General features: G+C 39.2%; 1 protein-coding gene across 1 annotated transcript; it reads right to left on the reverse strand.

The window, feature by feature from the left end:
- Positions 1–1,592: 1,592 nt before the first annotated feature.
- On the reverse strand, positions 1,593–15,479 carry LOC117047888. Its single transcript, XM_033151116.1, has 6 exons — positions 14,959–15,479; positions 11,043–12,527; positions 8,021–8,126; positions 5,404–5,548; positions 4,997–5,027; positions 1,593–3,343 (listed from the first exon to the last, which is right to left on the reverse strand). Exons 1-6 carry the CDS (start codon positions 15,059–15,061, stop codon positions 1,839–1,841), a joined length of 3,375 nt encoding a protein of 1,124 aa, XP_033007007.1. The 5' UTR covers positions 15,062–15,479; the 3' UTR covers positions 1,593–1,838.
- Positions 15,480–18,741: the final 3,262 nt, after the last annotated feature.

Genomic DNA, 18,741 nt, shown 5'->3' on the forward strand with positions numbered 1-18,741 from the left:
GACAGGAATTCAAAATTGTGTCTACTCTTTATAGAACAATTTTGAGACTATAGCAAAAGGCCACCTTAAGCCCCATCAAATATATTTATAAGCAATTTTAAGGAGAAGGGAATCATATTTTGCCTGCAGTATGTTATCAAAGTTTCAGACTGACTGTCCAGAAGAAAGGAACTGTCTGAGAAGTGACAAAAGACAAGGGGCTTGTACATTTGTCAGAGATCACAGGATGAAGGGAGATCACCATGCTGAGATTCAACACTGTTAGTTTGTGGCCAAGGTGGTTGTTAGGGCTGTTGTGGGTTGTCTTACTCACCCTCTCCATCAGCCCTGCAATCTCCAATAATTAAAAGTCTACCGTGCAAGAGGCTTGACAGTCCTCCATCTGATCACAGATCCCCTATCCAGCTGAACATATGCATTTTCTACTCCCTATGTGAGAGGGCAGGATTTCAGTACTTCATATTGACTATGATACTGCACTGTGGACGAAGGCTGGCACAACAAAACTCAACAACACTTTGCACCACAAGTTAGAACATGGATGGAATGCACAACCCTACCAATGTCAGTAGGAACACAATATTCTTCCCCCTTGTGTTAATTTAACATGGTGACCACAAAAATATTAACTCAAAAACATGAGTAATTGTTGAACTTCAACAAGTTTCGCAATGACCTTGTGAAAATTCTATGTAATGAACAGCACAGGTAAAGATGGCACAGTATATCATACACGGGTATCTGTGATTCACCAAGGAAAGGAAAAGAGAAAAAAAAGTGAGAAAAGAAGCACTGAAGCAAAAATCAAGTTCTCAGACCATGTGCAACCAGCGGAGCAGCAGCAATTATTCGCCAGCACCAGACTTCCACTGGGCCACTGCTGCCACACATGTTCATGTACCATCATGATTAAGAGTGTGTGCTTTGAACCAGAATGCCACTGGTTCATGTCTCATGGCCTCATCCTGGTGGCCTTGAACTTCCTAGGTAGTTTTAAGCAACTCACTATTCTCTCTCAGTATATCTGCAATATGACAATACTAAAAACGGCCTACTTTGCAAGGTTGTTGCATGCAAATATTGCAATAATTTATGGAAATGCTATAAACAGCAGAAACGGTCTAGGTTGTTCTCATAAATGCTACATGATTTTTAGATTTTCCTACTAAAATCTGAATGGTTTAATCATAAACATGTTCTGTTAAATAACATTCCTCCTGTGGAAAATGGGATTTGTTCTGCTGAAGTATTGAAATTTAATTTATGCCACTATAAGTATTTGTCTATTCACAGCCATCTCTATCTTGGTCTGAGAAGGGAAAACCCAAATTATCACCATACTAGGAACACTGGAAGTTGCCTTATTATACCAAGTCAGGCCATGGGTCCATATAGGTCAAATAGTTTTCCAGGATTTCGACAGGGTCCCCTCCCAGCTCTACCTGGATATGCCAGGGATTGAACCCAGGACCTTCTGCATGCAAAGCAGGTGCTCTGCCACTGAGCTATGGCCCTTTCTCACATGCTGTCCACACAACAACTTGAATACAAAAATGTCTGCCATCTCTCACCTAAATTAAAATGAATTCCAATATGTTTAGTCAGTTTTAATTTCTGAAAAATAATTCAGAATTTATGTTGCGTAGTATGTATACATTTTTTTAAAAAAAATTCTTAAGACACATTACTACTATTCAATTGCTTTTTCATCACAAAACTCAGATTGTAACTTCTCCATGTTTCATGTAAGCATATTCAAAGAATTTGTTTGGTGGGAAGTAGAACCATCAACATTTGTGAAAAGAGTTAAAATTATTCACCAAGATGTAAAATACTGATCATGGATTTTGCTCTGTAGAAATCTTGGTCAATGGCTGGTCCACTTGTGATACTGTAGTAGAAGAAGGTGGTATGATAGCATTGTCAGGTTCGGACTTTAAAATATTCTGTGTCTTTTCTGATTGTGATACTTCAGTGGAGAAAGGCCCTGTGATAGCATTGTCAAGTGCTGGCGTCGAAATTATCAATGCTTGGTCTACTTGTGATACTGTGGTAGAATAAAGCCCAATGACAGCATTGTCAGTTTCTGACATTGAAATTGCCAGTGCCTGGTCTACTTGTGATACTGTAGTGGAGAAAATCCCTATGACAGCATTGTCAAGTCCTGTGTTAGAAATTGCCTGTGTCTGGCCTGCTTGTGATGCTTCAGTAGAGGAAGGCCCTGTGATAGCATTGCCAGGTTCTGATTTCAGAATTGCCTGTGCCTGACCTGTTTGTGATGCTTCAGTAGAAGAAGGCCCTGTGATAGCATTGCCAGGTTCTGATTTCAGAATTGCCTGTGTCTGGCCTGCTTGTGATGCTTCAGTAGAGGAAGGCCCTGCCATAGCATTGCCAGGTTCTGATTTCAGAATTGCCTGTGTCTGGCCTGCTTGTGATGCTTCAGTAGAGGAAGGCCCTGCCATAGCATTGCCAGGTTCTGATTTCAGAATTGCCTGTGTCTGGCCTGCTTGTGATGCTTCAGTAGAGGAAGGCCCTGTGATAGTATTGCCAGGTTCTGATTTCAGAATTGCCTGTGTCTGGCCTGCTTGTGATGCTTCAGTAGAGGAAGGCCCTGTGATAACATTGCCAGGTTCTGATTTCAGAATTGCCTGTGCCTGACCTGTTTGTGATGCTTCAGTAGAGGAAGGCCCTGCCATAGCATTGCCAGGTTCTGATTTCAGAATTGCCTGTGCCTGACCTGTTTGTGATGCTTCAGTAGAGGAAGGCCCTGCCATAGCATTGCCAGGTTCTGATTTCAGAATTGCCTGTGTCTGACCTGTTTGTGATGCTTCAGTAGAGGAAGGCCCTGTGATAGCACTGTCAGGTTTTGGCTCTGAGATGGCTGGTTTCTTTAGTGCAACATCCTTTGAGGTACTTGGTTCTTTGACATCATATAAACAATGGTCTGGCTGGACTCCTTGCAATGCTTTACTAGATCTTGCAAGATCATTGTCAGGTTTTGATTCTGAAATAGTTGTTTTCTTCAGTTTTGGTGACACATCTTTAGAGGTACTTTGCTCTTGATTATCTGGCTGTTGTGGAACAGGAACCAGGTCGTTTTTGGGGGGGACAGTGCTGGAAGCATTTTCCATGGTCATGGATTGTTGGGAAGAGACATCATCACGTACATCATCACGTACATCGAATAATGATTGTATGCTGTCACTGGACCGAGAGGGAAGTACAATCGCTCTGGATCTTATAGTCAAACCTCTACATGATATTTCTGAACTGCCTTCTGTATCAGAGCTGCCATATATTTCCTTCATAATAACAAATTCCTCTTTGGGACATGTTTTAGTAGCTGAAATGAAAAGGATCACATTGTTCATTAGAAGTGCATGATTTAAAAAATGTAAGCATATCATAAATTTATATTAGATAAAATGAGTTGGAACCAAAGATCTGTCTGAGGAAGGGGATGAGCAGAAGCTGTCTTTACCAGCCGTTCCTTTCACTGGCAGCCCCATGACACCCCTAAAAAGACTCCCTCAAGAGATGGGGACCCTGATGAATGGAGAGGGCTGTGGCACAAGGGAAGGGGGAGAGAGTAAAGGTCTAGGAGAAGCAGATTCTGTGAACAGGAGTGCTGCTTACAGATGCCTGATTTTCAGTGATTTTAGTGTACTTGATACAAGCATATGAATTCGGAAGTCCTTCTACACATGTGCATGGACATAGCCAGGATTTTTTTGGGGGGGCAGGCCTTTTGTTAGGGGGGAAAGAACCTCAGTTTGCTATGTATTTTTATTTATTTTTATTGATTCATGGGGGCAGCTGCCCCCCTTCCCCCCGGCTACTCCCATGCATATGTGCAATTTTTCCTGTGGTGTAACAAATTATTAATATTTTTTGTGTATTCGTGAATTATTTGTATCTCACATCTTCAGCCCCTTGAAAGGGTCCTTGCAGTAGATAAGAAAACATGCACAAGCATAAAAGGGCATCAAAACATATTTTAAAAGTAAAGAATAAAGCAACAAAAGTAATTCAACTAATTCTTGCCATGAAACAAAGTAGCAAGGCCATAATAGAGATCTGCCTAGCTGTGGTGAGTCATGATTCAGAATGGCAAATGCAACCCAAATTTAGGTAGGTTGCACCAAGGTTGCACCACAATTCATTACATTTGTCAGGCAAAAGAGAAATGGGACGAATAAAAGTAGCAGAAAGAGAAAGGTGACAGAGAAAAGAAAAGAAAAGGAAAGCCATATAGGACAAAATTTTACAAGCTGGTTCTAATTTGCAAGTTGGAGTTTAGGTACTGAAGACTCTCTTAAGAATAATGATTATTGGCCAGCTTTTCAAAAGCACATCCAGTGTGTGTCTGAAAAGCACCATTTTCACTATACAGTACATGTAACTGAAAGTGACCAGAGGAGCTAGAATCTGTTATGGGGTTTTTTTTTGTACTCTCTTCCATACTGCAAACTTTTATTTTAAGTGTTAAATTTCTACAAACAGAATGCAGCTGTAAAAGGAACTGCAGGTTCTGAGTATTAACGAGAGAAAGTGTTGTTTTATTCCTTTTGGCACTTTTTTGTGACGAGATCAAGATTAGTTGTTCCCCATAAGGAAGTCCATGCACTTTAGTCAATATGGTCTCTGTGTAAGGGCCCCTTCTTGTGGATGGACAATACAACATGGTATGATGACTTCATCTATTTGTTTATGTTACATTTATTTCCTGCCCTACATTTATTTCCTGGCCTAAGCATCCTCAGTCATACAATATTATTGTATGTAGGGGTATATCACATTGTTAGCAAGAGCCTTTTCACAAAATGTTTTGCCTGAATCTAATTTTTCTAGTCTTTAAAAATAGACAACTGATAGTAGGAAACATGCCTTTCCATATACTTAGTAGTTTACATGATTTCTACTTTGTTTTATTTTACAAGCGATGTCAGTAATATAACAAGTTTTCAAACTGCACTCTTAAGAAAAGTTTTAATACCTGTTGCCAATATTTGATTCTTCCTTGATTCCTGTGAGACATAAACAGAAATAGTATCATCAAAGCACCATGATTATTATATCCAAAAATGATATAAAATAAAGTACTTTCAACTGTAGCTTGCTTGGTTTGTAGCTGGCTTGTAACAGACTCTGGAAGCCTCTGTATTCCTGTTCTAGTGGATCTGTCCCTGCTCCAGCCCCTGTTCTGCTGAAACTCACCTACTGAGACTTCTGCTCCAATGTACTTGGTTTCCTATGGTTCAGAGTTGCCATCTTACAGAAAGACCTCCCTTGCTAAACTGGTGCAAATGTGTTTAGGGTTGAGGTATTAACTTGGCCTCAAAATATTACCAGTGCAAAAATGCCACATATATTAACAGTTCATTTTCCATTATCATATTTTACCTGTGGTTGTCCAAAATGAAAATTTTGTGAAACAGAAATAGGTGGACAACACTGAGAAGCAGTGTGTTTCCATTCCTTTTTGGATTCTTCGCCTTTCAAACCAGCTTCAAGAAATGGACCAAATTGCCTGAAATGCATTTTAATACATAAATATTATGGTTCTCTTTGAGATAGATCATGAATCTAAAGAACTAACATGTAATAAAATTAAATAGCTAGGTTTTTAAAAACGCTTCGCTGGTATATATCAGAGGTGGGAACCCTAAGGCCTAGGAGCTAAACATGGTCCTCTCTAGCTGGCCTTCAGAACTTTCCACAGGCCACACCCCTCAATGACTCCAAGTGTTTTTGCCTGGCTGGAATGTGCTCTTGAACTCCAATGATGCCCTTTGCTTTTTTGGATAGAGGATACAAAGTGGTATGTGCTCATGGGTAAAATTTATATCTGTTGCTCCACTCCCTTTTATCTCTAGCCCCATCCACACTGGCGTGTGGCCCCCAGGATGAAAAGGTTTCCCCAGCCTTGGTATAGACGGATGAAAACACTTGGCAATTTTTAGGTGACCTGAATGGTGAAAAACAAGTAGAGACTATGCAATAAAGCAATCTCTTTAAAAGCGGTATTGCAAAAATGATTTTTATAAAGACGAATAACTTGTACAATGATCAAGATAATTGATTAAGGAACAATTCTGAGATTCTATTTAGTTGAATTTACTGTAATAACCATTTTTGCACTTTTTAATTTATGAAGTCCCCCTTCCCCCCAAAAAATGTATAAAGTAGGAGGACTTCAGTGGGACACATTTCTATTAAAGGTGTTTAGTTTCAGAGTGCTAACCCTCATCACAGAACCACGAGACAAAGGCAATATCTAATTAAGTCAAAGGGGCTGCTGAGATCAAAGGTATTTGTTTATTTAAAATATTTTTATACCACTTGTAATTTAAAACTCACAAAGTGGTATAACCACACTTTGGGGGTGCTGTATCTTAATGCAGTGCCATGGCTGATAGTCCCATGGCCTGCTAATGAGTCTTGAACGCCAACCAACAGCTGAGCAGTGGCTGGGCAAGACCTATGCATTAACGTGGGAGCTTTTTGTGGCTCCAAGACAGGTGGGGGCAAGAGGAGGAGGAGGAGGAGGAAGCCCCCACTGCAGTGCACCTGTATTCAAAAGGCAGCTGGCAACATTGCAGAGGGAAGGAATAGAGACCACCACCATAAGGCACTGGTTGTGGTAAATTGCAGAACCCCAAATTACAAAAATGTATATTTTCCTGTAACAGGGAATGGAATCCCAGGGTTATTTGGATCTGGTTGGCAGGTGTGCACCATCTTCTTGCAGAGAGGAAGGGAGCCATAATCACCTTTCTCCACCTGGGACTTAAAATGTTTGGTATGCTCATAGTCAAAGGTGCTCTCCATAAAACATTGTGCTTGTGGCCCTTTCCGAGTCACACTGTCCCTTCCTTGCCCCCTCCCATGAGGTTAAGGGACACCATCAGACCCCCAAAGGACACCATCAGACCCTCCAAGTGTCCCTATTTTCCAGGGACATCCGATTTAGAGAAGGTGCCCCAGTTTCTGATTTGATCCAGGAATGTCCCACTTTTCCCTAGGATGTCCCTATTTTCATTGGAGTAAAGTTAGAGGGTATGGAATTGTCTCACTCCTGAGTCATTTGAAGGCAATCCTGTATAGGGAAGTTTTGTAATGCTTAATGTTTTATTGTGTTTTTATATATGTTGGAAGCTGCCCAGAGTGGTTGGGGCAACCCAGTAAGATGTGTGGGGTATAAATAGTAAAATTATCATTATGGAATGGGACGTCCCTATTTTCATTGGAGAAATGTTGGAGGGTATGCACCATCTGCCCTGTGGAGAGGAAGAAAAGAGGGAGGGAGGCAAAGACAACATCAGGGCCTGCTCCAATTGGACGGTCCATCCCCTCACTTGGGCAAAATTTCCATGTTATATAATTTATTTGTCTTAGTAGCTTAAAATTGTAAGTCCTCTTGGGCACCTTGGCAGAAGGGTAGTATATAAATGCAATCAATCAGTCAATAATAAAAATTCCCCAGTTCATGGAGATGTAAGAGGTGTGATCCTCAACCAGCCCTTGCCCTAAGCCCCACACATCCCTATCATGGAAACAGTACAGCAGGATTGTTAATTGTGACTGTCTGGTATGAATATATTATGTCAGTCCTTTGCCACTGGCTTCTAGTCCATTTCCAGTCCATATTAACTTCTAAAAGCCCTAAACAACTTGCAGTCAGATTATCTGAAGAATCACCTCCTCACATAAAACTGCCTTGACTTTAAGAACATATTTTGATGCCCATCTCAATATACCACCACCAAACATGGTGCAGAGAGTGGCTGCTAGAGTGAGAGCCTTTTCTGTGGTGGCACCCTGGTTGTGGAATACTTACCCCAGAGAGACTTTATTTGTGGCGGCACTGTAGTCTTTTTGGTACCTTTTAATTTTATTGCTCTATTTTTTACTTTTTTATGTCTTAAAACATTTAGTGCCTTTCAGATCTTTGGGATTTTTAAGATACATTGTTTAGAATATATATAACAAGATGTACTACTAAAACTTTTAAACCTACCTTCTATTATAGTACAGGTAACATGCTGCTAATGCCAAAGTAAACAGAGCTAGTCCAAAAATAGTGGCACATGCTATAAGGGCAGAAGTTACATGCGTCAAAACATCTAAATAGAAAAAAATATTTTGAAAGTTAATAGTATGTACTCAACATTTACTTAGTGGGTGTTTCTTATTTAAAAAATCACACTTCTTCTGTCACAAACCAGACACTTTGAATGTGCAAAGCTAATTAGACATTTATAGCAGCATATCCATGTTACTGAACACAGATCCCTTACACAGCTGTAAAGCAGAGTGAAGTAGGGCAATGAAAAGTAGGTGGGATATGGGTGCTGACCTCTCTCCCTGTCCTTCACTTTTGACCATAACAATCCCTTCACACAGTTGTGTTTTTGACCTTTTGACTCCAGTACCAGAAATAAACCCAGCTACCAGAAATTCTGCCAGCCATGTAGGGCTGAAAGGAGCAAAAACAATGGGAAGAAAAGGTTCTCTTACTCCCTTCCTCCTGGGCTGTTTCCTCTGCTTTAAATTACCATCACCACTACTTTACAACAATCTATGTTTCCCCTATGGGCCAAGAGGCAGATTACTTTAGAAGTATACATTTCATTCTGTAATTTGTCTCTCTGGCCATAGGATAGAAAAATAGATGGTGAGTCTTTGGTCAGCACTGGCCTTTTAAAATTCTGTTTAAAACATGGATGATTATTTTAAAATAGTATTATATCTAGCTGTATTTTTTCAACAATTTTCAAAGTCAGCCTCTACTTTAATACATTTGGCATAGATTGTTTTGCCGATATGGCAGAATGCATGCTGGTGCCAAATGTATTGCTCTGCTTTCTTTTGAACCACATCAGCAAAGCTAAGAGTCTTGCCATCTGGGCAGCCCAGGACCTCCCTACACACTGCTCAAGCTTGCACCCCAGGGAGGTCACTTTGGTGCTGCTAATACAGTGGTGTGACTTCACCCACAGAGGCGCACTCCATTGTCTCTCAAGGCAGGCAGATGCCAACAACAAATTATGACACATAATAGAACCAGCACTTCCCAAGGTGACACAACATAGTGAGCAGGAGAATAGAAAATTAATTAAGGATATGTTTCCGTGTTTCTGCCAGATTGCAGGCCTGTCTATCTAACAAGGCTTAAGGTATTACCAATAAAACACTTATGGATTGTAAAAAAAAAAAAAAAGTACAGAATAACTCAAGGCAAGATGACTTGCCATTGCAGGATGACTCATGGGAAGTGCTTCATGAATGAAATAATAATGATGATGATGGTGTTTGTCTACTCCATCTCCAGCAAGTCTATCATATCAGTAGCTAGAACTCCAGAGACTAAGGCTAAGGTCTGTAGCAGAAGTCCATAAACAGGGCCCTGTAACCAGCAAGGAACTCAGAAATTGCAAGGCTCAATATTATGTTCCTTCCATTTTGAGTGTTATCAGCCTTACAAAATATTCCAAAGCCTCCAAGATTATACAAGCTCTATTACTCAGGCCACAATCTAGCTCCATCAGCAGTATGGGGCATACTAACTCCTATATTTATGCAACTTCATGTACAGTGTGTAACTATTACGTAGTGGGTGGACATAGCAGAAGACACAGGTATTTCTCCAAGCAGCTCTTTATTCTTAAACTGGAACTGAACTGCACAGAAACAGCTCAGCCGGCCTGCTTTTATAGGCAGCCGGCTGACAACATTGTAACAACAACAGCCCAGGGTTTCCTGCCTAAATTAACTGACGTGGACCTGAGTGAAAACTATATACACAACACCCCTGGTGGCCCAGGGTGAGAACTTCAATACATAACAGTAACAGTTTACTGATATGGCAAAAAGAGAAAGCACAGATGTTTAGAATTTGGTGTCAGACTAGATATCCTTGAATTCAATTCTTATTTATATTTATTTTTTATTTGTGTTAACATTTACAAGATATTTCCCAACTAAGAAAATTCCTCAAGGCAATATTTAAAAAAAGCCAGCAAAGAAAATGAAAACAAACTTAACATTAATTTAACACTGCCAGAACAATACAAGGACAAAAGTGAGCAAAATCAACAACAAAGGTAGCAGCCTCAGCAAAGCCAACACTTATCAATACTTAAAACCTGTTGGAAGTATGACAGCCTTCCCTAAATATATGAAGGTTAATAAGGGGCCAGACAAGCCTTTCACAACTTTACCTTTACTTCCCCAAATAAAAATATTTTAAGTATAAAGCAAACATGGTTTGTAGGACTGTCCTATGTTTAAAGAAATCTCAGCTGATCAATCAAGCTGGTTTTAATTTATTAATCTATTAAATCTGCATAAGTTTGCATTATTAAACATTTATTATGAAGCAAAAGGAATAGCCTTAGTTCAAAGGCATAGCCATGGATTTTTGTTAGTGGGGTGGGGGCAGCCAAAGTTGTTGAGCTTTTCTTGGGAAATCACGGATAAAAATACCCCCTAAATAGAACATGGGGGGCAGGCTTCTGTTGGGGGGGGAGGCAGAACCTCAGATAACTGAGTACTTTCAATGATTTTCAATAATATTTGTGGAGCCCCCGCCTTGACTACGCCCATGCCATAGTGTTTTGGATAATGGATACATATTCTGCAGTACCATCTCAAAAGAGGCATTTCCTGTGTAAGAGGGAATGACCTTTCTAAAGTGGTGTCTGCCATCTTCACTTTTGTATAAGTACTCATATTAAAAATGTTTAACATTTGGGGGAGGGAATACATTGCCCAATTACTCAGGGACGCTTTTAAAAATCAGGATACATTTTCAAGCTATGCCTCTAACTAAGGAGTAGATCGCAACATCCATTAGCACCAGCCAGCATGGTCAATGGTTAGCAATGATGGGAGCAGCAGTCCAACAACAACATCTGGAGTCACAGATTCCTAACTCCCAAGCTTACTATCCATTAAATGTTATAGCCTTAACTCTTAAAAAAATATTTTTTCTATTTTAAATGTAAATTATAGCATAAATAACAGCAGCATAAACCTACCTACAGATATTGGTACTGTTTCTGCTTTTGCTGATCGTTTCGTTCTTTCAACAACCGATGGACCTTTAAAAATGTGTTTAAAGAGATATAACAAGATTGGTAAACTCTCTTCCGTATCAAGATGCTTTCTTACCATGAGTGCTTTTAGAGGCGAAATTCTAAATCCCTTATGAGCAACTCTCAAGTATTTCTTTTTTATTCTCTTTGAGGGTTGCATGAGATATTTCAGCATTTTTGTCATGTAGACTGATGCCTTTGCTTCATCCCTTTCTGAAGTAAATACTTCATTCTTCACACCCACAGCAGTTTTAATGGCTGGAAAGGTAGGACTTATTAAGGAAGGCTGCACATAGTAAATTGTTGATAAAACTTCTATTCCATTTCCCCCCAACTTATTTTCTTTAGCTCTGAGCCACTTGGCTAATTTTATTAATTTTTTGGTTCTGTACATTTTTATTTGAAATGCAGACTCCTTTATTTGTTGAATGTTGGGCATCACAGGTTCATGCGCTGAGAACATTTTCTGTTTGCTGGCACTACTTCTTTGGTAAGTAAATGCATGTATAAACCGAAACTTCTCATTTGCATTCATAGAATTTTTAGTTCTTGTTTTCCATTTTTGCAACTTGATATTTTCTCTGATAGGAAAGCTTGTCCCCCGGTGAAAACTTTTAGAGAACTGACCATATTTTTTAAATCCCATATATGGGCTGCTCCATTCTACATTTAATATTTTCTTCCCATCAGTCATTCTGAATTGTTCTTTATTGTAAATATTTGTGTTCTCTTTAGAAAAGACATTTTCTTTGACAGAAGTGAATATTCTATTACTGTTACTCTTAGATTTTTTCTTTCGTAGAACCTCAGCTTCAGTAAGCACCTTTCCTCTTGGTATCTGTGGTTTTACTAACTTTATCACAATACTTTGTAAACCTTCCTGATCTTTTTGGAAATATGCTTCTTTAACATTTAACATCATATTTGTTTGACATGCTATATACCCCAATAGTGACCCAGCTCTTAGGGGTTTGTGCCTATTTTCAAAGTATGTGATTTGCAATTGCTCCTTTCTTTTAGTTTCAGATTTCTTTCTAGCACCATTCAAAATACTGTGCCAATTCACTTTTACTTCATAACCATCACATTTTCTGTTCAGAATATTCCTGAGTATGTGTCTTAAATAATTTTTTCTTCTCAGAATTAGTTCACTTCTTCCTAGATGTTTTCTTGAAATGTGTACACTTATGCTTCCATCTGCAATTGGATATGGATTTCTTTTATATAATATTACATATTTTAGCAAGATTTTATGCTGATAGTTCCTGTAAGCATTCTTCCTAGATGTTTTCAAATTTGTTCTGAAGCCGCTGTAATTTCTGATGCCCCTTTTCTGCGTTGACTGGTCTAAGATCACATTTCCTGATGTTTTGCATGAATAATTTTTTGCCGCTGGTACGGATACTTGTTGATACTCTAGTATGTGTCCTGCAATGAAGCAAACAACAACATTAATTTAATTAAAATATTTTAAGCAGCACCAAGTTCTAGTTATTAAAAGGCTAAAGCTCAGTTATGTATAAAGCTAATTTTGCCAGTGCACAGTTCTTTAGGATAGTGTTTATCAACAACTCCCTCAGCACAGTGACAGAAAACGTTACAGTATGGCAGACTTTAATAAATTTATAGTGGCATTATGTAACATCATCACAACTGCTAAGGACTAGTTCATATGTGGGGGTCTTGTAGTAAGGTTAAAGCTTACTGGGAAATGATATATAATGAATTGAAAAGGATGTTCAAAATAACTTTTATATATAAAAAAACCCAGAAGCTTTTCTTTTAGGAATTATAGGGACAAAACTATCTACATTGAATAGAAATATATTTATGTTTGCTACTGCAGCAGCAATAATGTTACTTGCCTATAAGTGGAAAGAAGCAGGAGTCCCAGTAAAGGAAGAATGCATACAAAAACTTATGGAATATGCAGAAATGGTTAAACTTACCAGAAGAATAAGAAATCAACATAACAAACTTTTTATAAAAGAATGGAAATGGTTTGTTGAATATTTACAGATAAATTGTAAACAGATAAAAAACATTAGCAGGATTAGTGTCATAACCTGCAGTTTTATAAGAGTATATATTTACAGTAGATAATTAAATGAGCAAGTTAAATTAACTTGGATATGCAGAAGATATTAAGAAATAAAATTTAAAAACCACAGAAAGAGGGGGAAGGAAGTCAAATTTTGGAATGTCAAATTGATTGTAAGACTAATGAAATGTATAAATTTGAAAAGTATAAATAAAAAACTAAAACAACAACAACAACAACAACTGCTAAGGACTAGGATTGTGATAACTGTAAATGCCACATGCCTTCTGTCTCTCTCTTTGTCACACATCATACTCTAGCTTGACACAGAGACATGGTGCCTATACAGGGTCTCCATGAAGCTGCTGTTTTAGGAGCTGAGCAAAAGGGGGGGGGGCTTTTTCTCTCAGCATCCCTTTCATCAATAAGACCAGTAACCACTAATGGTGCATGTGGTGAGGCAGAGCCACCCTGCTAAAAGAAGCATTGCTACAGCTTACCACGCTGCTGGAGCTGGGGCAATAGCAAGGCATCATGACCACCAATCTGCCACACTCCTTGGTGCAACCCCATGGCCCAGTGCAATCCTAGCCATGTCTGCTCAGAACTAATTCCTATTGAATTCAATGTAATTCACTCCCTGGTAAGTGGCACCAGGATTACAGTACAGCCTTAGGCAGTGGTGGCTAACCTGTGGTCCTCCTGCTGCTGCTGGACTCCAACTCCCATCAGTCTCAGCCAATCACAGACAATGGCCAGGGATGATGGGCACTGTAATCCAACAACATCTGGAGTGCCACAGGTTAGACGCTGAGGGAAGTTACAATAAATTATATTTCTAATCAGCTATCACAGCAGCCATTAAACTATACTCAAATCAAGAGGAAGGCCTGCCTATAAGAAGATTGGAACTGCCAGCAATCCCCTATTTGGTAGGAAATAGAAAGGATAAACACACTAGAAATTTAATGTAGATTCATTTGAGACATCTCAGAATTACTATGAATTTTTTTCTTGTTTGTTTAATTCAAATTTGACTTTGTATCTATGTGAATTCCACCATGGGTCTGGCAGTTGTATCTAACCTATAATGATTTTTGTGAAGTCTGAAATATAAAGTTTCCTTTAATTCTCAGGTTTGAAAGTCAGAGAGTGACTCTAGATTTATTTATATTGTTGGGAAATGGCAGTGCTGAAGAATTGATGGTTTTGAATTATGGTGCTGGAGGAGACTCTTGAGAGTCCCATAGACTGCAAAAAGATCAAACTTATCCATCCTTAAAGAAATCAGCCCTGAGTGCTCACTGGAAGGACAGATCCTGAAGTTGAGGCTCCAGTACTTTGGCCACCTCATGAGAAGAGAACACTCCCTAGAAAAGACCCTGATGTTGGGAAAGATGGAGGGCACAAGGAGAAGGGGACGACAGAGGATGAGATGGTTGGACAGTGTTCTTGAAGCAACTAGCATGAGTTTGGCCAAACTGCGGGAGGCAGTGAAAGATAGGCATGTCTGGCATATTCTGGTCCATGGGGTCACGAAGAGTCGGACATGACTGAACGACTGAACAACAACAACAAATGAAACTTGGAGAATGTATTGAAGTCAATATATACCCCTGCCATGCTTATTGCCTTGAGGGCAGGCGCTAAAACCTCAGCCCCACCAAATAAATGCTACCCATAACTTCAAGCCCATACCACACAGTCTTCCCATTTTTTTTCCTTTCAAATACCAGGGACAAGATGGGCAAGGAAGGAGCCCCCTACTTTCATTTCGCAAACCCCATTCCCAGCTGTGACTCTATGCCTTCCTCTCACCTGGCCACACTTCCCAAAGGACAAGCAGATGGCCCAGAACAGGAGACCCTGTGACTGGCACCAGAACCAGCAGTGTAGCCATAAGGGATCTCGTGCTCAGCATGGCTTCCTCCTGGCTGGAGTAGAGGTAGAGTTGTTGTAAATGGTATGTTCCATAGTCATCGCTGCTGTGATTGTTGGAATGGAACAGTTTGAGGGGGGCCTGACAGTTGAAAACAGTTGGAGCCTGCAGCTGTTATGGTTATGTTGTGCTTGGCTCAAAAGAAGTGATCAAGTCTCTCGTTAATATTTTCATTACCAGTTTACTGCTGCTACAGACCACCATAAAGGGAGCAACCTTTTCTAGAGCTTTTATCACACAGATCCATAGGGGGGCCTTTGCAACTCCCAAACGCACTTGAATTCATCGGGTTGTAATAATCAGCGGGGACACTGATAGGATGGAAAATCTCTATATGGAAATACAGAAGCAACTGCATCACCTACAATGTATTATTCCTCTGTGTGAGTACCTGGGAATCTGTGGAGGAGAGAAGAAGGTGGCAGGGAAAGATGAATGGCATTGCTGAGACACATTGCACAATACCTCAGCAGTAAAAACATTACTGGCCTAGAAGATCAGGGACTGCAGTCTATGGCTGCATTCCTAGTCCCACTTCCCTGGAAGTAAAACCTATCAAACTCAATATGATTTATTTCTGAATAGGCATGGTTAGGGTTACAATGTATAATACAGCGTAGCCCACCTAGTAAGCCCACACTGGAAAGATATGGCAACAGTAATGTCAGCAGCTAAGAAAAGCTTTCCTATTTAGGAGAGAATTTAAGATGGCTGAAAAGCTTGTGGTCCTGATTTTACAAAAGTATGGATTTCTGTTTGCCTGCTGAATCAGATTTAAGCAAGATGGAAACAATGAAAACAGGAGTTAAAGCAGTTACCCCTCAAACTAGTTTGAAAAGCTATGTGGAAGCACAGCGATCCTGCCTAAATTAAGAACTTATTATCAAAGGGGAGATTGCCACAGAGGGATATGTCATAGTCATATTGTTTAATGCTTCCAAGGGAATTAGAGAAAATGTTTTAAATTATCTGCTTTAAATTATCAAAATATTTAGTACAAAACACATACAGTACCTTATTTCAATTTTCGTAGAGTTTCAAAGTGGTGGTGTTATTTGAAGGAGGCCTGAGCCCCCTTCTAATTCCTAGATCCAGCATGGATTCAATTCCTAGAATAGCCAGGCTAGCTTCACAAAGGAAAACATGATTGCTGATTTACTCCCAAGTAAATGTGAACAGGATTTCAGGATTTCAGTTGCTGTTTCAATTGTAAAAGTACTTGTATTTCGAAAAACCAGACATCTGAAAAGTTAATACAACTAAACTGTAGCAGTGTGTCAAAAACCTTAAACAACACTCAGAGTCTGGTGTAAAGGAAAATTATTCATGCAGGAAAAATACCACCAACCCAACAGGAAACCCAACAGTCATTGAAGAAGAGCCAATACAAATACCCCCCAAAGTCCCAGCCACTCCAAGAGCAAGCAGTAATACACTGTGGCCCTGCTATATTGACATAGGCTATTTCCCCGGCAATTCCTTGGATTTCATAACGGTCTGGATTTTTAATAAACGGGTAATGAACAGTGGTGAGTAGTACCACTGACTAGTATAGGTATATGCAATGTTATTTTCCACAGGTATGTAAAAATATAAATATTTTGTCTATATATCTTGCCATACTAGACCTGATGCAACATGACAAGGAGCCAAAATGTTGACTAAGATTGATAAGCCAGACATAAACAAGGCTTCTAACTTATTAGTAAAGAAATTAGAGGAAAGAAATTACCATTGTGTAGGTCTTCTGGGAAAGGCTTTAGTGAAAAATGTAATGCAAAGGAACTCAAATGCCTCTTAATTGTTAATAACTTTCACTTTTGTCCTCTAGAACTAATCGGCTTGTTTTCTGTTTGCAGAGTTCTCTCCATTTTTGTAGCTCTTCAGCCTTTTGTCATCTCATATAGGAACAGTGATACATGGCTTCAAGACCCGGAGTTCCAACAGGACTGCCTAACATAGCCTCGTCATATAGCCCTACTACTTTAGTATTGAATATAATGTACAGTATCATTTCTGAAATAGTTAAAAAATATATACCAGCTGCAGAGTGGTGATGATCTTAACTGACTTTTATCAGTAGCTTTTTATTGTCCACAAGGTGGTGCTCTGTCAAGCAAGTAATAAAATAGAAGGGGATATGATCTTGGCTCTGGGTGTATCATGTTGTTCACTCTTCAGCCAAGAAGGACTGTAATATTACACGCACGCACACACACACACACACACACAAAGAGAGAGAGAGAGACAGAGAGAGAGAGAGAGAGATATGAGAAATGAATAATGTAATAATAATTTATTAGACATAAAATATTGTAAAGAGCTATTGTTAATGATTAACTATTATATGGAATCATGATATCATTTAGTTTGATTTCACACCCACCCTATCCCTTAGGCTTAAGATGACAAACATCAGTTTTAAAAACTGCATTTGCAAAATGCATAAAACATTGAATTCAAACACTTACGAACAGAAAACTGAAATGACTCTGAACTCATCATCACAGATCATTACAATATGCATTTTGGGGAAATTCCTAGCCTAAGCTTTGGCATGTCACCAGATACAAAGTTCCAGGTTAGGGATCAGCTGCTAATAACTTGTCTCTGTGGGCCCAAAACAATTCAAACTCAGGACAATTTCAAGAGGTCCATTATCTGTTGAATATCAAGATTGCATATGGGAAGGTGCTTGCTAAGTAGTATAGACACCAAGGCATTCCAGTTTAGCACCTATCCAAATGGTGCCAAGTGTGTGCCATTTTAGCCATACTTTTTTAAAATTATCATTTCATTATCACTCTTTTGCCTTAAATAAGTTGAAATATTTAAGCAATAGTGCTTAATTTTTTAAGTACTTTAGCACATATTTAAAAACTAAATAAGAACAGTGTGTGTGTACATACATGCATACATAAAGCCTTTCCAATCAACACCATTTTATCAACACATGAATCCCCTCCCCCGTTTTTACTGTTTCCTCCTTAATGCCAAAGTATCAACGGTAGCTTAGAAATTTAAAGAGCACTTCAGAAATTATTTTAAAAAATTTATCTGGAACAAATGGCTTAAAAATGGCACACTCTGGTTAATTGTTCCTTTGGCATCTACACAGTTGTTTGACACCCTCTGTGGAATGTAGAAGGATGGAGAGAGGGAGAGGGAGAGGGAGAGGGAGGGAGAGAGAGGGGGGGAGAGGGAGGGGGGGAGAGAGAGGGGGGGGAGAGAGAGATAACTCTCAATATGTGAAAAGAAAAGTGCAATTCTTCATACAGCTTGAAGTGACAAAATAAGAATAGGCCAGCACTAAGCGCTGCCAGTTCTGGAAACACCCACAGTCTCTATGACTATAGAACATTTTTTACATGTCACAATTTAGAAAAATAATTATTATTGGTGATAACTTACTTGTTTTATACTGCAGTATATTTCACAATAGCGAAGTTCCATGGCCAATGCTTAGTACAGCGCAAAAACTTTAAAAAATATATGCATATTGCTAACAGGAAGGAATTTAGAGTTGTAGTAGCATCCTGTAGGATGTGTATATTTCATTTTGATACTTGATGATTTACAGAGGGCTGTGCTTTCAGCTATATGTTCTAGTCATTGTGGTATTAGGATTACTGCTGCTACATCTAAACACAGGAAATAAGTAC

The sequence above is a fragment of the Lacerta agilis genome, chromosome 6 (genome assembly GCF_009819535.1).
Source record: "Lacerta agilis isolate rLacAgi1 chromosome 6, rLacAgi1.pri, whole genome shotgun sequence".
Classification (NCBI taxonomy): domain Eukaryota; kingdom Metazoa; phylum Chordata; class Lepidosauria; order Squamata; family Lacertidae; genus Lacerta; species Lacerta agilis.